Here is an 18083-nt window from a genome sequence, read left to right as displayed (position 1 = left end):
CATGTTTTTAATGTGATAAATAATCTCTACCTAATTAAATGTCATGTTCCAACACCACAGTAGCCTGCTTCCTGGAATAATGCAAATATTTCTGCAGAGAGTAACCAGCATCCTTAAAGTGAACTGTGAACTTAAGAGATCTAATAAACCATTATAGATGTTAACACAGGAGCCATGTGTTTGAGTAACAGTGTTAGGCTGGGTTTTTCATAGAACACTCTCATCCACTGTTTATGATCGTTAGGTCATAGCCTTTAGAGTTACATACAGGTTTCCCACGGTCATGGAAAACCAGGAAATATGGGTTTTTAAAGTTGCAGTTTACAGTTTTGAAAAGGTCATGAAAGTAAATAAAGAAATTTTGGCAACACCTTACAATAAGGTTTCATTTGTTAACTACTTTAACTAAGACAAACAATAAACAATAGTTCAACAGCATTTATTATTCTTAGTTAATATTAATTCTAACATTTACTAATGCATTATTAAAATCAAAAGTTGTTTGTTAACATTAGTTAATGCACTGTGAACTGACATGAACTAACAATGAACAACTGTATTTTTATTAACTAATGTTAACAAGTATTAATAAATACGGTAATAAATGTATTATTCATTGTTTGTTCATGCTAGTTAATACATTAACTAATGTTAACAAATGACACCTTATTGTAAAGTGTTACTGAAATTTCTATAGCAAAACATTTTTGGATAGCAAATATACATATATACTTAACAATTCTAAAATATTTCACTGGTTAGAAATTAGTCTTTAAAGCATATACACACTACCAGTCAAATGTTTTTGGACAGTAAGATTTTTAATGTTTTTTAAAGAAGTCTCTTTTGCTCACCAGGCCTGCATTTATTTGATCCAAAGTACAGTAACATTTTGAAACATTTCTACTATTTAATAGAACATATGTTTCATAACTGTTTTCCATTTGAATATATTTTAAAATGTAAATTATTCCTGTGATTTCAAAGCTGATTTTTAGCATCATTACTCCAGTCACATGATACTTCAGAAATCATTTTTATATTATGATTTGCTTAAAAAAACATTTATTATTATTATTATTATTATTATGTTGAAAACAGGCGAGTAGAATTTTTTTCTGGTTTCTTAAATGCATAGAAAGTCCAGAAGAACATTGTTTATCTGAAATAGAATTCTTTTGTAACATTATGAATGTCTTTATATTCACATTTGATCAATTTAAAGCTTACTTGGTAAATAAAAATATTAATTTCTATAATTTCTTAAAAGCTGTTTATTTCAGATAAAAGCTGATCTTTGGATTTTTCCAAAGAAAAATGTACTTAACTGTTTTAAATATTGATGGTAATAATAATAATAAAATGTTTCTTGAACAGCATATCAGCATATTAGAATGATTTCTGAAGGATCATGTGACACTGAGGACTGGAGTAATGATGCTGAAAATTCAGCTTTGATCACAGGAATAAATTACATTCGAAAATATATTCAAAGAGAAAGCAGTTATTTTAAATAGTAAAAATATTTCACACTATTACTGCTTTTGATATATATATATATATATATATAAAATACTTAATTTAATACTTTAATTTTAATACTTTTATTTTTTTTTTTTATTTGTTTTTTAAGAAACTAGAAGGGCATTACATTAAACAAAAAATTATAATAAAGATTTGTATTTCAAATAAATGCTATTCTTTGCAACGTTCTATTCATCCAAAAATTCTGAAAAAATTAATAACAATAATAAGAAGAGGAAATGTTCAAATGAGCATCTTAGAATGATTTCTGAAGACTGGAGTAATGGCTGCTGAAAATTCAGCTTTGTCATCACAGGTTAGACTATTAAAACTAGTTATATAACAAAACCCTGCCATTTTTTTTCGTTCAGTCATGAATCCTACTAAATCCTCATTTGGTAATCAAGAAGTACTGGAAAATTCAAATGAGAAACAACCAATCTAAAATGTTGGGACCCTATATAGAAATTTAAATATTATAATAGCACATTCTTTATTGCTGTACTTACTAACGTTAGATGAGGTTAGATTTCATTGTTACAGGCTCACACTCTGTTGCTTCCATGTGACATTTAAAGTGCACTGTAACAATCATTTCTGAAGTGAGTGCATTACTCCAGGCTTCTGTTTTAAATGATTATGCAAGTGCTGTATGCTTGTTGTTTGGGCTAACAGGGCACTGAATGTTTACGCACTTGTGTGCTTATGTTGTCCCGCAGGCCAAAGGAGTGTACGAGAAAGTGGGCGAGGCTACGGAAACTGCGCTCACGACTCTGGTGGAGAAGATGAACGTGTTTAAAACCGACCTCTCCGGACTCAGCAAAGTGGACCGAGCTTCAGCATGCAACTTGGTAAGAAAAGAGCCGAGGCGGGCACCAGGATATGAGAGACAGCGATAAAAGAGAACATAACGGGAAGTTATGAAAAACGATCAATAGAGGGATGGATAGACGAGGCTTCAGAAGAAATATGAGAGCCTCCAAAGGTTGGCCAGTGTTGCAAGACAGGATATTTAAAAGAAATGAGATGACACAGTGTCTTCAGTGTTCAGTGGAGCCCTAGTCAAAAACGTGTCCAGTGATATGGACTTCCATGTATACAATCCATCAGTATAAACTAAATTATTATGACTGAATACACTGGGCACACTGGGAAATGTCTCAGTTCAAGACACAAACACTGTTAAGAAGTTAATAAACTTTTTGCATCCGTGCGGATAAAACAAAAACATCTTGAAACTTAATGCATGCACCTTGTCAATAGTCAATAGTTCCTGAGAAAAAGCCTTGAGGTTTTGCACACTTGTAGATGTTTATAGAAACCAGTCACACGTCCCACACTGCTGCATGGAAGCTGGGAACAGCGGACTGGTCTTGATCCGTCTCTCCATTTTCCCTGTGGGAAACATTTTTCTCTGAAAGAGTGAATGACCAGCACTGCTGTCTTTATTCTACTGACCCCTGAATCCTTCTCCTCTCCAAAAAAGAAACTTCTATGACAGACTCCCAGAGGCAAAGCATAATATTTAGATAACCAGGCGAGTTTTTGGAGAGGTTAGTTAAACTTTCCACTCTAATCCAAAATTTCACTGGCCTGTGAAACCAAAAGAGATGTTATTCTGTCAATAGATGTTGGTGGCAGACTTTCAAAGATGACAGGTAGTTAAATGGGCACATGGATGGATGTTAGGGTTGAATGTTTTTTTATAAAGCTTTGGAAGATAGAGAACACAGGAACCCTGCTGATGAGTGACGTCATGTTGTTCTCAGGGGAGCTGGGAAGAGGAGACACTGTCTTCCTCTCACGCATGCCTGCCTTGTTTAAACATTTGTAGAACTGAGTACTGATCTCAGTATTAAAGAGAGCCATGGACAAAGGCAGCAACCAGAGACAGAGCATGATGTAGAGTACTTTAGGTTGGGCAGCATAAATGCTCTGTTCTCATGTGCTGGAGGTGGTTTCCACCTAGTGGCAAAATAATTTCGTTGCCTCACTGAATTTTTGTCATGCATATGTGGATTGTATTGGTTTTTTTTATTGAATGCACAACAGAAAATTATAGGGAATTATCAATTTTCAGTTTTAAACCATTTCTAATATTAAAACATTGTTATTCATTTATTTATTCTTTAATTCATTAATTTATTCTAGAAATATGTACACTACTGTTTGGGGTCAGTATGATTTTTTTTTTTTTTTTTTTTTTTTTGGAAAGAAATTAATCATTTTATTAAACAAAGACAGATATATACATACACACACACACACACACACACACACACTACCAGTCAAAAGTTTTTGAACAGTAAGATTTTTAATGTTTTTTTTTTTTTTTAAGAAGTCTCTTCTGCTCACCAAGACTGCTTTTATTTGATCCAAAGTACAGCAAAAACTGTATAATTTTGAAATATTTTTACTATTTAAAATAACTGTTTTCTATTTGAATATATTTTAAAATACAATTTATTCCTGTTATTTCAAAGCTGAATTTTTTGCATCATTACTCCAGTCACATGATCATTGTGAATGATCACACAAATCATTCTAATATTATACAGATTTGCTGCTCAAAAAACTAGTATTATTTATAAGTATTATTATTATTATGTGGAAAACAGCTGAGTATGAATAGAAAGTTCAGAAGAACAGCATTTATCTGAAATAGAAATCGTTTTTAACAGTATAAATGTCTTTATCATCACTTTTGATCAATTTAAAGCATCCTTGCTAAATAAAAGTATTAATTTAGCTATAATTTCTTTCCCGAACTAAAAAAATAAATAAAATAAAAATAAATAAATAAATAAAATACTGACTCCAAGCTTTTAAATAGTATTGTGTGTAATGTTACAAAACTTTTTATTTCAGATAAATGCTGATCTTTCTATTCATCAAAGAATCCTGAAAAATGTACTCAACTGTTTTAAATGTTGTTGATAATAATAATAATAATAATAATAGTAGTAGTAATACATGTTTCTTGAACAGCAAATCAGCATATTAGAGTGATTTCTGAAGAATCATGTGGAACTGAAGACTGGAGTAATGATGCTGAAAATTTAGCTTTGAACACAGGAATAACATTTTAAAATATATTCAAATAGAAAGCAGTAATTTTAAAATAGTAAAAATATTTCACAAATATTACTGATTTTGCTGTATTTAGGATGAAATATTTAGTAATATTTCACAGTATTAATGTTTTACTGTATTTTTTAATCAAATGAATGCATCAAATGAGCACCAGACATAATCTTGAACTTTTGAGCTGCTGCTCTAATTATTAGGATTAACATTTGGATGTTGATTTATTAAAGGCTAAACACTTGTTGTTGTTGTTGTTGAGAAGACTGGTGCAGTGTTACATAGAGCCTGTCAGTTACTATGTGTGAAACTCCTGTTCAACCACCTGGGTTTGACTGCTGACTACAAACAGTGCTCTCTGTAGGCAATCCTAGAAAACAGCTGAGAATGACATCTTACCCAACACACACACAATGACAGCAGTGTTTCACTTTTGTTTGATCTAACATCCCACATTCTCTCTCTCTCTTTATCTCTGCTTCTTTCCCTTAGATTATCAGAAAACTGATGCAGAAAAAATTCACACTGGAGTTTTCCAGAGACAGGAAGTCCATGTCTGTGTACTGCACTCCCAATGGCTCTTACTCTCAGAGCAAGATGTTTGTCAAGGTACTGCTAACTTAAAAACACATCGGAAAACATCTAACATTTATAAATACCTTCAGCATACTTTGCTGTGCGCATCACACTTGCTTCTCCTTTCATTCTTTTTGTATGTAGGGTGCTCCAGAGGGCGTGATTGACCGTTGCCAGTTTGTCCGTGTTGGTAAAGACCGTGTCCCGTTGACCATGGCGGTGAAGGAGGAGCTGATGAGCACTATTAGAGACTGGGGGACAGGAAGGGACACACTGCGCTGCTTGGCTTTGGCCACACGAGACGCTCCCCCTCTTGAAGACAAAATGGACCTGGAAAACTCTGCCAAGTTCGCAGAGTATGAGGTGAGAGAGTTTGGATGTGTAGAAACCTTATATACATCTGTTCTCATTGTTTACAATAGTTGTACTGGTTATCTTCGTTAAAACTCAAATATATCTGGGATAACATGCAAAATCTCATCGTCTGTTTAGTCAAGCCTGACCTTCGTTGGCTGCGTGGGGATGTTGGATCCGCCCCGAAAGGAGGTGATTGGTTCAATAAAGCTGTGCAGTAAGGCCGGTATACGTGTCATCATGATCACTGGGGACAACAAGGGCACCGCCGTGGCCATCTGCAGACGTATTGGCATTTTTAATGAGGATGAAGATGTGGAAGGACGAGCCTACACCGGCAGAGAGTTCGATGACCTGACTCCAGAGGCCCAGCGAGAAGCTGTGAAAAGGGCACGGTGCTTTGCCCGTGTTGAGCCTGCACACAAGTCAAAGATTGTCGCATATCTGCAGTCCTTTGATGAGATCACAGCGATGGTGAGATATAGTGCTTAGTGGCTGGTTTCATGAAAGGTCTCAAAAATTGAAACACCAAAAGAGGTTCTGAAATAATCACCAACCACCAAATTCTAGTAAAAATTGACTTGGAAAAAAAAGGCAGTAGAGCTGCACGATTAATCGTTAAAAGATAAGAATCATTTCTAAATGACAACGATTCCCTGTGTCTATTAAACCTTTGAAAAAGTCTTACTGGAATATTCAAATTTTTGTTCGAACTGCCACTGACACAGAAAGCAGACAGTTACCATGTATAGGTAAAAATGTCTTTTCAACTTCCCAGTATTATTTCTGTCTTACAGTCATTCACATCATCACAGAAATACTGGGATTAAAAGTCATAGTTTGGATATGAACATTGATTTCGATGGTAGCAATTAAATAAAGCAAGTCATCTTTCGAAAGTAATTGGCACTTCAAATAACGTTTGTGTCGATTGCATTGTTTCGCCACTAGGTGGCAACAAGTAACTTAAAAAATGTTTTGTCATTGAACCATTCATTCAAGAGATTCAGGAATGAAGCTTATTATTTATGAGAGCCTTTGAATCATTCATTCAAGAGATTTGTTCAAAAACGCTGATTCACTCAGTAATGAAACAAGTGAAGTATTATGAGTGAGTCATTGAATCGTTTATTCAAGAGGTTTGTTCAAAAAACGCTAATTCACTCAGTAACAAAACGAAGTATTTAAGAGAGAGTCACTGAATTGTTCATTCAAGAGATTTGTTCAAAAATGTTGATTCACTCAGTAATGAAACAATTGAAGTATTTAAGAGTCACTGAATCATTAATTCAAGAGATTTGTTCAAAAAAGCTGATTCATTCAGTAACGGAACAAGTGAAGTATTTTTGAGAGAGTCATTGAATCATTCATTCAAGAGATTTGTTCAAAAATGCTGATTCATTCAGTAACGGAACAGGTGAAGTATTTTTGAGTGAGTTACTGAATCATTCATTTAAACCACTTTTTCATATTTTTAATATTAAAAATAGGTATTAAATATATTTCCAATACACATATATTACAATGTTTAATAATTCATTCAAATTAGTTAAACACTTTTAAATAAATTGCAGCAATTAGCATTTTTACACATTATTTTGTTTAGTTCAGGATTGTGGGAGAAACTTGATCTCTATTTGAGACACAAAATCAGGATGATTTCATTGAATTTTAAGGAGGATAGTCTGACCCTTGCTGATGTAAATTCACATTTATTGCAAGGAAATTTTCTCAATTCACCCCACTATTAGCAGATGTAGAAAACTTTTGGGCTGAAAGTTAATGTTTTCTGCACCAAAACGTTTTTGAGTTGGAATTTTAAACGATTAACCTTACATTTAGCATTAATATTATTGTATAATCTAATTGCTATACTTTTGGTTTGAGTTAAAGAAAATATGCTTCATTACCACCACTGAATGACTTTAAATACAGCACGTCATCGTAGTTGTCACAGTTGGGCTGTTAATATGAATGAAGGTGGCAATTATACAATCAGAGAGCTGGGAGGATCATATGAAGGATGAAGTCTGCTCTCCAGTCTCTTAGCAATAATGTAATATTCTGCTGCACCTACATGTCTCAGAGATAGACAGTCTGGTCTTGTATGCTGATTGTCCCTGCTGGAGTTATGGGAGCATGTCAGTGCTCTTCCTGTTCACACGCTGTCGCCTCCAGCTCTGTTGTATGTATGTGTCTGTTTGTCATTTGGGGACTTTGGGGTATTTCCCAGACATCAGTGTGCATGACAGAGGCAACTTTGCTTCCTTTAGAACATGAAAACAAAGATTTCCTCACCCTCCTATTTAATCCCTAGACTATAATGAACATTTACCTAAGAGCAAATATTGTTTACCTTTGTCAGTGTTAAAAAAATTTCATATTTCTGGGGTAACCATGATACATTGTTCCACTATTATTTGATGAATAGAAAGTTCAAAAGAACAGCATTTATTTAAAATATAAATCTTTTATTATACAGTAATTATCTTTACTGTTGCTCTTGATACGTTTAATGCATGCTTGTTGAATAAAAGTATGTAATCCTAATTTCTTAAAAAAGATATAAATTGGACAGTTTTTGTTGTCCTTAGCACGCAGATTTGTTTAAAGTGTCTTTTTCGTGTAGTTTTAATTACATTTTACAAAGATGTGCATTAGAAAAGAGCAAATGCTTGTCTGATAAAATGGCACAATTCAGTTTATCAGTAGGTCTATTGCGGTTCAGAGGTGGGCTTACAAGGGCTAAACGTTAGGTGTCGTGTGAAAAGCCTATTAGTGTCTATTAACCTTTATCCTTCACTCTATTCCATCCCATCTCACTTTCAGACTGGAGATGGTGTGAACGATGCCCCTGCCTTAAAAAAGGCTGAAATTGGCATCGCCATGGGCTCAGGCACAGCTGTAGCCAAGTCAGCCTCTGAGATGGTGCTCTCTGATGATAACTTCTCCACCATTGTGGCTGCAGTGGAAGAGGGACGAGCCATCTACAACAACATGAAGCAGTTTATCCGTTACCTCATCTCCTCCAACGTGGGAGAGGTGGTGTGGTGAGTGAAAGTCTGACTGGTGTATTGCTTCAGTTTCCCATCCACATTTACACTCACATGGGTGCCTTCTTTTTCCCCATCACAGTATTTTCCTGACTGCCATCCTTGGCCTGCCTGAGGCTTTGATCCCAGTCCAGTTGTTGTGGGTGAACTTGGTGACGGATGGTCTGCCGGCCACTGCTCTGGGCTTCAACCCCCCTGATCTGGACATCATGGACAAGCCCCCCAGAAACCCAAAGGAGCCTCTCATCTCCGGCTGGCTCTTCTTCAGATACCTGGCCATTGGAGGTTAGCCCAATGTCTTGGTTATTGCATAAAATCTAATATTATTGACATTTTTGCCATATTAAGTGCACTTATAGATCTTCCCTGAAAACTGCAATTCAGCTCTGTGAAGCATTAAAAGAGAAGTCCACTTCCGGAACAAAGATTTACAGATAATGTACTCACCCCTTGTCATCCAAGATGTTTGTGTCTTTCTTTCTTCAGTCGTAAAGAAAGTGTTTTTTTTTTGAGGAAAACATTTCAGGCTTCAAACGATCACAGATGCAGTTGAAAACGATCCCAGCCGAGGGAAAAGGGTCTTATCTGGCGAAACGATCAGTTATTTTCATTAAAAAAAAATACAATTTAAACACTTTTAATCTCAAATGCTCGTCTTGTCTTGCTCTGCCTGAACTCTGTGCATTCTGTTTCAAGACAGTTAGGGTATGTTGAAAAACTCCCATCATATTTTCTCTCTCAACTTCAAAAATCATTTCAAAATCATCCTACACCGCTGCAGAAGTACCGACCCAGTCTTTGCAAAGCGAACATGCAAAGAAGATCAAACACCCTTAACAAAAAAGGTAAAACAGAGATACAGTACGATTTTGAAGTTGAGGGAGAACATGAAATGGCAGTTTTTCAACATACCCTAACTGTTATGAACCGGAAAATAACAGAGTTCAGGCAGAGTAGGACAAGACGAGTGTTTCCTTCTTCCTCGGCTGGGATCTTTACAACCGCATTTGGGATCGTTTGAAGCTGCATTTAAACTGCATTTTGGAAGTTCAAACTTGGGGTACCGTAGAAGTCCACTATATGGAGAAAAAATCCTAAAATGTTTTCCTCAAAAAACATAATTTTTTTACGACTTAAGAAAGAAATACATAAACATCTTGGATCATAAGGGGGTGAGTACATTGTCTGTAAATTCTTGTTCTGGAAGTGGACTTCTCCTTTAAACCACACTGGAGTTATTGTGCTCTTGTTTTTCTAGGATATGTGGGTCTAGGCACTGTCAGTGCTGCCACCTGGTGGTATTTGTTTGATGAGGATGGGCCACAGGTGACTTTTTATCAGCTGGTGAGTCAACAGCAAGACCTTATACATTTTGTTTAAGTTTGCTGACCGCATTTATTTTTCAATAATAATTTCTCTTATTAAGTACAATTTTTGTATTTTTTAAAAATGTTATTCATTTAAGAAGTATTTCTATAAAATGATATACCAGACTTTTAGAAATATGTTGTAAATGAGCTCAGGCACAACAAACTAAAATAATAACTTTATTAATAACACCACTGTAGGAATATTAACAAGATGCCTTACAGTAGCATAATTTGGGCGATATGACCAAAAATCCTATATCACGATATGAGTCATTTTATTTCATGGTAACCATATATATCATAATATAGTTATTTTTGCTTTAAATTAGTGTTAATTTTGTCAGCTGTTTTTAATTTTAGTGTTAGTCTTAGTCCTAGTCCTGTGTTGAATGTCCTTGTTAGTTCTTGTCATATTTAGTCAACCTAATCTTATTTTATTTTAGTCAAGTTTTAGTCAACTGAAAGTCTTCGCATTTTAGTCTAGTGTTAGACAATGAAATCTTTGTCACACTGTATAATGGTTGAACTGATAATAAATAAATGTGTAAATAAATATTAATTGTAATGAATGTATAAAGTAATCAAATGAATAAAAACACTGCATATTCTTCACTGTATAAATCAGATACATAGTTCTTCTTATTAAAGTTACAAAAGTGATTTAGTCAAGAGCAGTGAGATTTTTTTTTCTCTCTTTTTTTATTTGATTAACATGAATGACAGACAGCAGGAATATTAGACTGCTGTCACTTTAAGAGCTTCCCGGATCCAATATACTGTTAGAAGTCTTTTCTTTCTCAGTTGTTTGCTTTCACTTAATGCTTAAATTACTGTGTTTATGAGGATACTTGCAAAAACAGGCACATACAAGTGTGTGTATTTCCGTTCAGTACTCCTGCGATCATCACTACGCTCAGAAACTGTCTCTCAGATAGTTTGTGCATATAGCGAAATGAGTTCTTTCACTTGTTTTTAAACTGCAATGTTTAAAAACTTGCAAATGATACGTTTTTGTCACCACGTAGCACAGCAACGTCACGTGAGCCTGCAACTGCGATAGAGATGATAGTCTAAATTCTCTACTGGGTTAACCAAATTTCTACTGGTTAAGATGGAAATAACGTCAGCAGCTGCTCAATGAGAGATTGATTGATAGCTTACATGCTAAATAAAATGATTAGTTTCTTTAAAAAAGAAAAAGAAAGGAAAAAACTTTCTGAAAATGTGAACAAAAAAGTATTACAGATCAATACAGTATTTTAAAGTTAAAAAAATCCTACATGATGTTGTTTTCTGCAAGAGGATTGGGATTGTTTTGGAATAAACAACTTCACCAAGGATTAATGGCACAATAACAAGTTTAAACTCTTCTCTGTGAATATTTTAAAATAAAGACACAGCTGTTTAAAGTCAGGGAGTTCAGATCTCACAGGATGATCTACACAGCTGCTCTTTCTGATATCACATCGGTCACTCAAAGTTCACACATACTGTCATCAGTAGGTCAAAAGATTTCCTGTCTTCTTGCTCTTGCATCTGATATGGTGAATATATATTAGATGCACCAAAGCATAGCCTGTTTCATGAAGAATGAAGCCACTTAGAAAACAAACACTACTGAAGATGACTTGTGGTGCTCTTGATACAGTCACACATTGACTCTAAGCTGTCTGTTTCTTGTCTGTAGCGGCACTTCATGCAGTGTACAGAAGAAAACCCCATGTTTCAGGGCATTGACTGTGAGGTCTTTGAGTCACGTTACCCCACCACCATGGCTCTTTCTGTGCTTGTTACCATAGAGATGTTCAACGCTCTTAACAGGTAAGACCTGCTGCCATGGTGATAGCAATGCATCAACTGTGTTCTAAAATGTCTAAGTAATTAGTGTAAAACCCTTTTAAGATGTCTCATGAGCTCTGTGAAACTCTGCTGGGTCTGTGACAGATCTTGAGTTCATTTTCTTCAAGAATATTTTTAAAATAGTAGACCCTAATATTGATTTTTCATTTCACTGTCATTTTTAATGTGAGCATAACTTAAATGACTACTTGGTAACTGGTATAAATTAATCATTTAAGACCCTCTGATTCTTCTCTCATTCAGCCTGTCAGAGAATCAGTCTCTCCTGAGGATGCCACCCTGGGTGAATATATGGCTGCTGGGGGCAATAATCCTTTCCTTGTCTCTACACTTCCTCATCCTCTATGTGGAGCCTCTACCGGTGAGTGAAATATACAGGAACATCTGTATTTTCTGTGTCACTATACACCTTATTTTTAATGTAAGAGAATTGTAACTTGAATGTGTGAGGCTTCCATCAGGTTCCAGTTCTTTTAGCAATACAAAAACAGTCTGTTATGTTGCTTGTCAATGCAAACTGATATTTGTTATCATATTATTATAATTTATTACTGTTACCTTAAACTCACTAAATCTGTAGCATGGATAATTTGCTGCACTATATTTTTCTAGTTATTTATCTGAATTTGAATTCTCACACATTCACAGAAAATAGGTCTGTTTTGTAAAATAAAGTTTTTAAAGAGACTCAACCTAAAAAAGAAAATCTTTTACTCATTTAAACATTTACTTAACATCCATTTACTACATTTACTTACTGTACGTTCATTTTGTTCTAAATGTGACTTCTTTTTTATGTGGATCATGTACAGTTGAGGTCAAAAGTTTACATACACCTTGCAGAATTTGCAAAATGTTGATTATTTTACCATAATAGGAGGGATCATACAAAATGCATTTTATTTTTCATTTAGTACTGACCTGAATAAGATATTTCACATAAAAGATGTTTACATATAGTCCACAAAAGAATAGTTGAATTTATAAAAATGACCCCATTGAAAAGTTTACATACACTTGATTCTTAATACTGTTTTTTTTTATTTAGTGATAGTTGTTCATGAGTCCCTTGTTTGTCCTGAACAGTTAAACTGCCTGCTGTTCTTCAGAAAAATCCTTAAAGTCCCACAAATTTTTTCTTTCTTAAACATTTTTGTGTATTTGAACCCTTTCCAACAATGACTATATGATTTTGAGATCCATCTTTTCACACTGAGGACAACTGAGGGACAACTATTACAGAAGGTTCAAATGCTCATTGATGCTTCAGAAGAAAACACATTGCATTAGGAGCCAGGGGTTGAAAACTTTTTGAATGTCTTGGAAATTGAACTTATTTTGTCTTCTGGGAAACATGTAGGTATTCTACAAGGGCAGTACTAAATGACAAAAATATGATATTTAGGCAAAATAAGAAAAGTGTACACATCTTTATTCTGTTCAAAAGTTTACACCCCCGGCTCTTAATGCATTGTTTTTGCTTCTGGAGCATCAGTGAGCATTTATCCTGCATTTCTGTAAAAACGTTGCATATGAGATAGCTACATTACTTAAATATTGATTAAGTATTTTGGTAAAATAATTAACATTTTGCAGATTCTGCAAGGAGTATGTAAACTTTTGACCTCAACTGTATATGCAGTGAAATGAGAACCACCTTTTGAGTTGTCCAAAAACAGCAAAAAAAGCTCCTGACCTTAGTGCTTAAAGCACTATACTGTGTTTTTGGATGTGAGCAGCTTGTGCTCCAGCAATTTTCAGTGACTGAATGTCTCAGTTTAAAATAAATGCTGTTCCTAAGAAAACCCAATTTTCAAGCTCTTTAAACTTGGGTAACTTATAACAAGCATTTAAAGATGCAGCATGCACAAACCATTTTCACAGATTTGTAATGAGAGTCATTTATAAATTATTGTCAACAAAACATTTAAGGACTCCCTGTGGTTTTCCAAAAATAAATGTTCTATGGTTTAACGCTTGAAAGCAAACAAGTTAGCACAGCCATAACTACTGTTGTTCTGTAAAATTAATTTCATTTATTTTTTGTACAGTACAATAGTATTATTATAGAAATATATTTCTTTATTGGTTTACTGAAATACTTGAATATTATTATAATTATTATTGTTATTATCATAGTTCTTTTAAATGGATTTTATGAAAATAATACAAAGTGACAACTGCAAATCCATTTGTCTTTTGTGACACAAGTCAATCAATGATCATAATGATGTTTTTGCACCCATGCATGGTATTTACAGAAAATATGGAGTGAGAGGTACACTGTTCTCTCTCTTTTTCAAACCTCTCGTTTCTCATTTTGTGTTCCCCAGCTGATCTTCCAGGTCACTCCACTGCATTACTCCCAATGGATCGTAGTCCTCAAGATCTCAATTCCTGTCATCCTATTGGATGAGGCACTCAAATATATCTCCCGTCACCACTTAGAAGGTACACCCTGCACACAGGAACATATTTCCCTCTTCATGTGTGACTAACATGTCGTCTCTGTCCCTAATGTGACTGCTTTTAATATTCCAGTCAGTGCTTCTGTCTCTTTTATATTGACGTTTTCTGTTTGTTTCTTCTGATCTGCTTCTCCTCCGGCAGTTTAACTTTCTCCTCTCATCTTTTGAAAGGTATTTTCTTCAACTACAGCCTGTCCATTTCGAAATCACCTTCATTATTTTGGTCTTCATTTCCTGGAGGCACTATATAACTCTCTCTCTCTCTCTTTTTGGGGATCTGCAGGTGAAGAGGAGGAAAGGTACAGGAAGAGTCGGCAGCTGAAATTCTAGGACAACTTCCTCCAGACACACATGAACACACACACGCCCACCCCTGCCTTTTTCCTCCAAGCTTTTAGGACTGCGCCCCATGCACACACACTGACACACACATTCGTCATCACTCCTCCCGTGTCTTCGCTGCATGTCCAGCCACCACTAAAACAAGCAGGGCTTGTAGTTTTTGTTACTGTGTGTGTGTTTGTGTGAGAGCGAGATGAGGTGTGCACGTGTGTGTGTTGGCATGTGCATGGGCCTAATTCAATCACGTCAAGCAGTTGTGTGACCATTTGTTTTCTTTTATCTTGCTTTTTAGCTTTCATATCCTTGCTGTACATAGTAGGGCAGTTTCTGGTGCACTTGAGGGAGAAGACGGTTTGACGTTTGGGGTTAAATTCACGGAGCCACAGAGAAAAATACTTAATACACAATGAGGAGAGATTCTAATTGAAAAAGAGAGGATGGAGATGGCACAATGGGCGTCTTTTAATGTGTGAATGTTCGTGGACAGAATGGCCAGTTTCTTAAGTGGTCAACTCTCGTTCCTCTTTTCTTTACAGATGGGGTGGCCACCTTCAGTGCTGAGAGTTCATTCTCTTGTGATTAATTTCGATAACTGTTTACACAAGACTAAACTAGGCAGCATATTTATATTGCACTTGAATTTAAAACAAAAAATGTATTTTTAAGTCTAAAGTAGGCGCCACTTAAACCTGAGAATGTTGAAACATACTCTGTTCTGGATTCAGGCAAATGTAAAATAATAGGCCCGGGAATGAATTTCACCCACAAAACGATTCAAAATATTTACATCCGCCACAAAAACAAAGGGAGCAAGTGAACTGATCTATCCCAGACTACTTCTTTATTCTCTAGAGTGAACTTTAGTTGAACACTAGTAATTTTGTGCTGCAAGTAAATCCATCCAAACATGCTGCAACCTGCCACATGCTGTAAGTATTAATATCTACGGCAGGTTTCGAATATGATGAGAGGGAAGAAGGAGGAAAGAAAGGGATTTGTTCGTTGACGTGAGGCATTGATTTGTTGGGACAGCTTTGATGTTTAACATTCTGACTCGCTTCTCCACACAAACACATGCACCCTCATTACGAAGTAAAGGGGTCTCACTTGAATGTACTTTCATTCGCTTCCTCCCTGTAGCGTCTTATTCTTTGAAATTTAACCACAGTAGTCCTAAACTGCACCAATTCATTCTTTAATACTGTGTGCTGCCAAACAGCTTCATTTGCTCTTGTTTTTCTTTCTCCATATTCTTCAGTTGAGTTGAAATCATCATCATCACGGACACACAATCATGTTTAACACAATGCTTGCCGTACTTCAGAGCGAGGACTCTCTACCGCTAGTGCTTTCTTGCAGTTTTGATGAACTCGGCATTTTTTTTTGTTTGTTTTTTTTTTAAATAAAGTAATAATAATGTATTCGACTGAAAGAACCCAGGTGGTTTAGTTTGTCAGTTTTGCTGTTAAGGTGATATGCTTTCATCGATCTGTTGGGAAATGCTGGTGTGCTGTTATCAGACAAATTGTGCCTGGTGTCATTATGCTTGCCGTGGTAAAACCCGCAGTGTGAAGAGTCTGTCCGCTTGTTAGCTGTGACATCCTTTTGTCACAGCCTAGAATCATCTGTTTTGCCAGTAACAAATGTGAGTGGTGTAAATGCTGTTTAAAAGGCAAGCTCTGCATCCCATTGTGCTCTCACTCTTAATACGCAACGTATTGCCATGTAACTTTAGGGTCAGCGTAGTGACACGAGGCAATAAGGCCGCTCATGTTCATCACACTAGCATCTGCACCAATAGAAAGTGTGGGCTTTGTACAGCCTTGCTAATAACTACTGATCTCTTGAACTCTGTACAGAAAAAACTAAATACCTGATTGCATGGAACCTTGTTACTGTAATTAATAGCCTATACAGTATATTTAATTTTTTTTAATAACAACTTAAATGAAACATCACCACCCGGAAGAGAACAGTGCAAAACTTATTTTTTCTTTCTGCGTTCAAGTAAAACTAAGAATGGAGAATATTTTGTAGAATAGCGGAGGTTGTTTATTCATTGTTACAGTTTGATTTTTAAAGGTTGCAGGGGTTTTGTGTCTTTTAAATTTAGTTTAGCAATTGTAAAATAAAGTTAAGAATTGTGCTAATGATCATTTTGCAACTATAATTGGGTTTGAATGTCTGAGGATTTTTCTTTTGTTTGTCTGTCTGTTTTGTTCGATCGATTGTTCTCGAAAAGGAACATCTTGTGGTTTACACTGAGTGACGTCCAGTAGTCAATACTGGCTTATGAAGTCAAGTTCTCTTGAAGGGCTCGGTTGTGGGTACTGTGCCTCCAGAGATATAAATGTCTGTGTGTTATGCAGAAAGCTGGACGTCCACTTTGTAAATCTGTTTCAATCCGTATTTAAAAAAAGGTGTTTTATCACATTCTTGAACGTCTTTTGTTGGTGCTTCTTCCACACACCGTTTTCATCAAACAATACTGAATGTTTTCGTTCTGAAACGTACTTGCTTGTTCGCTCGGAACACTCCCGAAAGGTTGACAATCAGGAAAGCAAATAAAAGATTGTAGGAACGTTTCCCCTCATTCGTTCTCGAGCACAGTGTGGTCCTGAGACGATCCACCGTTCGTACTGGACAGCTGTCTTTCTGCCTGCGCACAAACCGGCTGGAGCTTTGCACCCACTACTGAGAAAGAATTCTCTGTAAACGCCTTGGTAATATTAATTGTGGATACATAATTTTATATATATGAAAAAGACATGTCAAATAAAGATTATTTATCTTCTAATTTATTTCGATGGTGTTGTTGCTGCTTTATTTTTGCGTCTCTACATTACTGCGGTCTGGATTTGTGAGTGCAATAGACGCTAGTTACCACTAAGTGACACTGTAATATCATATATATATTGGTCTTGGTAGTAACTGGTCCAACACCTCACATTGGCACCTGTCTGTACTTAAACTAAACACACGCAGTGAGATTCTCAGTAATTTTATACAACTTTTTAAATAACTCGTCTATGTTTTATTGTTTCTAATAGGCTACTCATCTGTGGTGTTACTGGAACTCCTCATGCCGTTTATTCTTTGACAACTTCAAGAGCCTTTTTTTAGTTAATCAGGTGCAGGTCCTTCCCGTTCCTCGTCGGTTCACCAAGTAGTTCTGCACCGCCAACATTCTCCTCAGAAGAGTGCTGGACGCAGATACTGTAAGTGGGGGTTTGACTGGAGAGAAAAACGGGTAAGTCCGCTGGTACAGGTTCTAACCAGAGAAGGCCTCCAAATAATAATGTCTGACTGTGAGAAACGGCAAAGCCGTTTATTCCTGTGATCGAAAATTAGATGAATTTTGGAACATCCGTCGAGATCTAGGTGTCACATGATCCTTTGACGCTGATTTAGCGCTCGGGAAGTGTTTCAGTGTTGAAAAAAAGTTGTGGCAC

The 18083-nt window shown here is 35.8% G+C and overlaps 1 protein-coding gene across 1 annotated transcript in view; it reads left to right on the top strand.

Annotated features, from left to right (window-relative positions):
* The window catches only part of atp2a3 (ATPase sarcoplasmic/endoplasmic reticulum Ca2+ transporting 3), a 68214-nt gene extending 50782 nt beyond the window's left edge, over positions 1 to 17432 (top strand). The window contains exons 11-21 of the mRNA XM_051109434.1: positions 2244 to 2375; positions 5101 to 5217; positions 5329 to 5547; positions 5677 to 6012; positions 8368 to 8588; positions 8674 to 8876; positions 9850 to 9935; positions 11649 to 11782; positions 12065 to 12182; positions 14155 to 14272; positions 14573 to 17432. Coding sequence (XP_050965391.1) covers positions 2244 to 2375; positions 5101 to 5217; positions 5329 to 5547; positions 5677 to 6012; positions 8368 to 8588; positions 8674 to 8876; positions 9850 to 9935; positions 11649 to 11782; positions 12065 to 12182; positions 14155 to 14272; positions 14573 to 14619 — 1731 coding nt within the window. The 3' untranslated portion in view covers positions 14620 to 17432. The remainder of the gene's footprint in view (positions 1 to 2243; positions 2376 to 5100; positions 5218 to 5328; positions 5548 to 5676; positions 6013 to 8367; positions 8589 to 8673; positions 8877 to 9849; positions 9936 to 11648; positions 11783 to 12064; positions 12183 to 14154; positions 14273 to 14572) is intronic.
* The last annotated feature ends 651 nt before the right edge of the window (positions 17433 to 18083 follow it).

This window comes from Labeo rohita, chromosome 5, assembly GCF_022985175.1.
Source record: "Labeo rohita strain BAU-BD-2019 chromosome 5, IGBB_LRoh.1.0, whole genome shotgun sequence".
NCBI lineage: Eukaryota > Metazoa > Chordata > Actinopteri > Cypriniformes > Cyprinidae > Labeo > Labeo rohita.
This window is presented reverse-complemented; position numbering and strand designations above follow the sequence as displayed.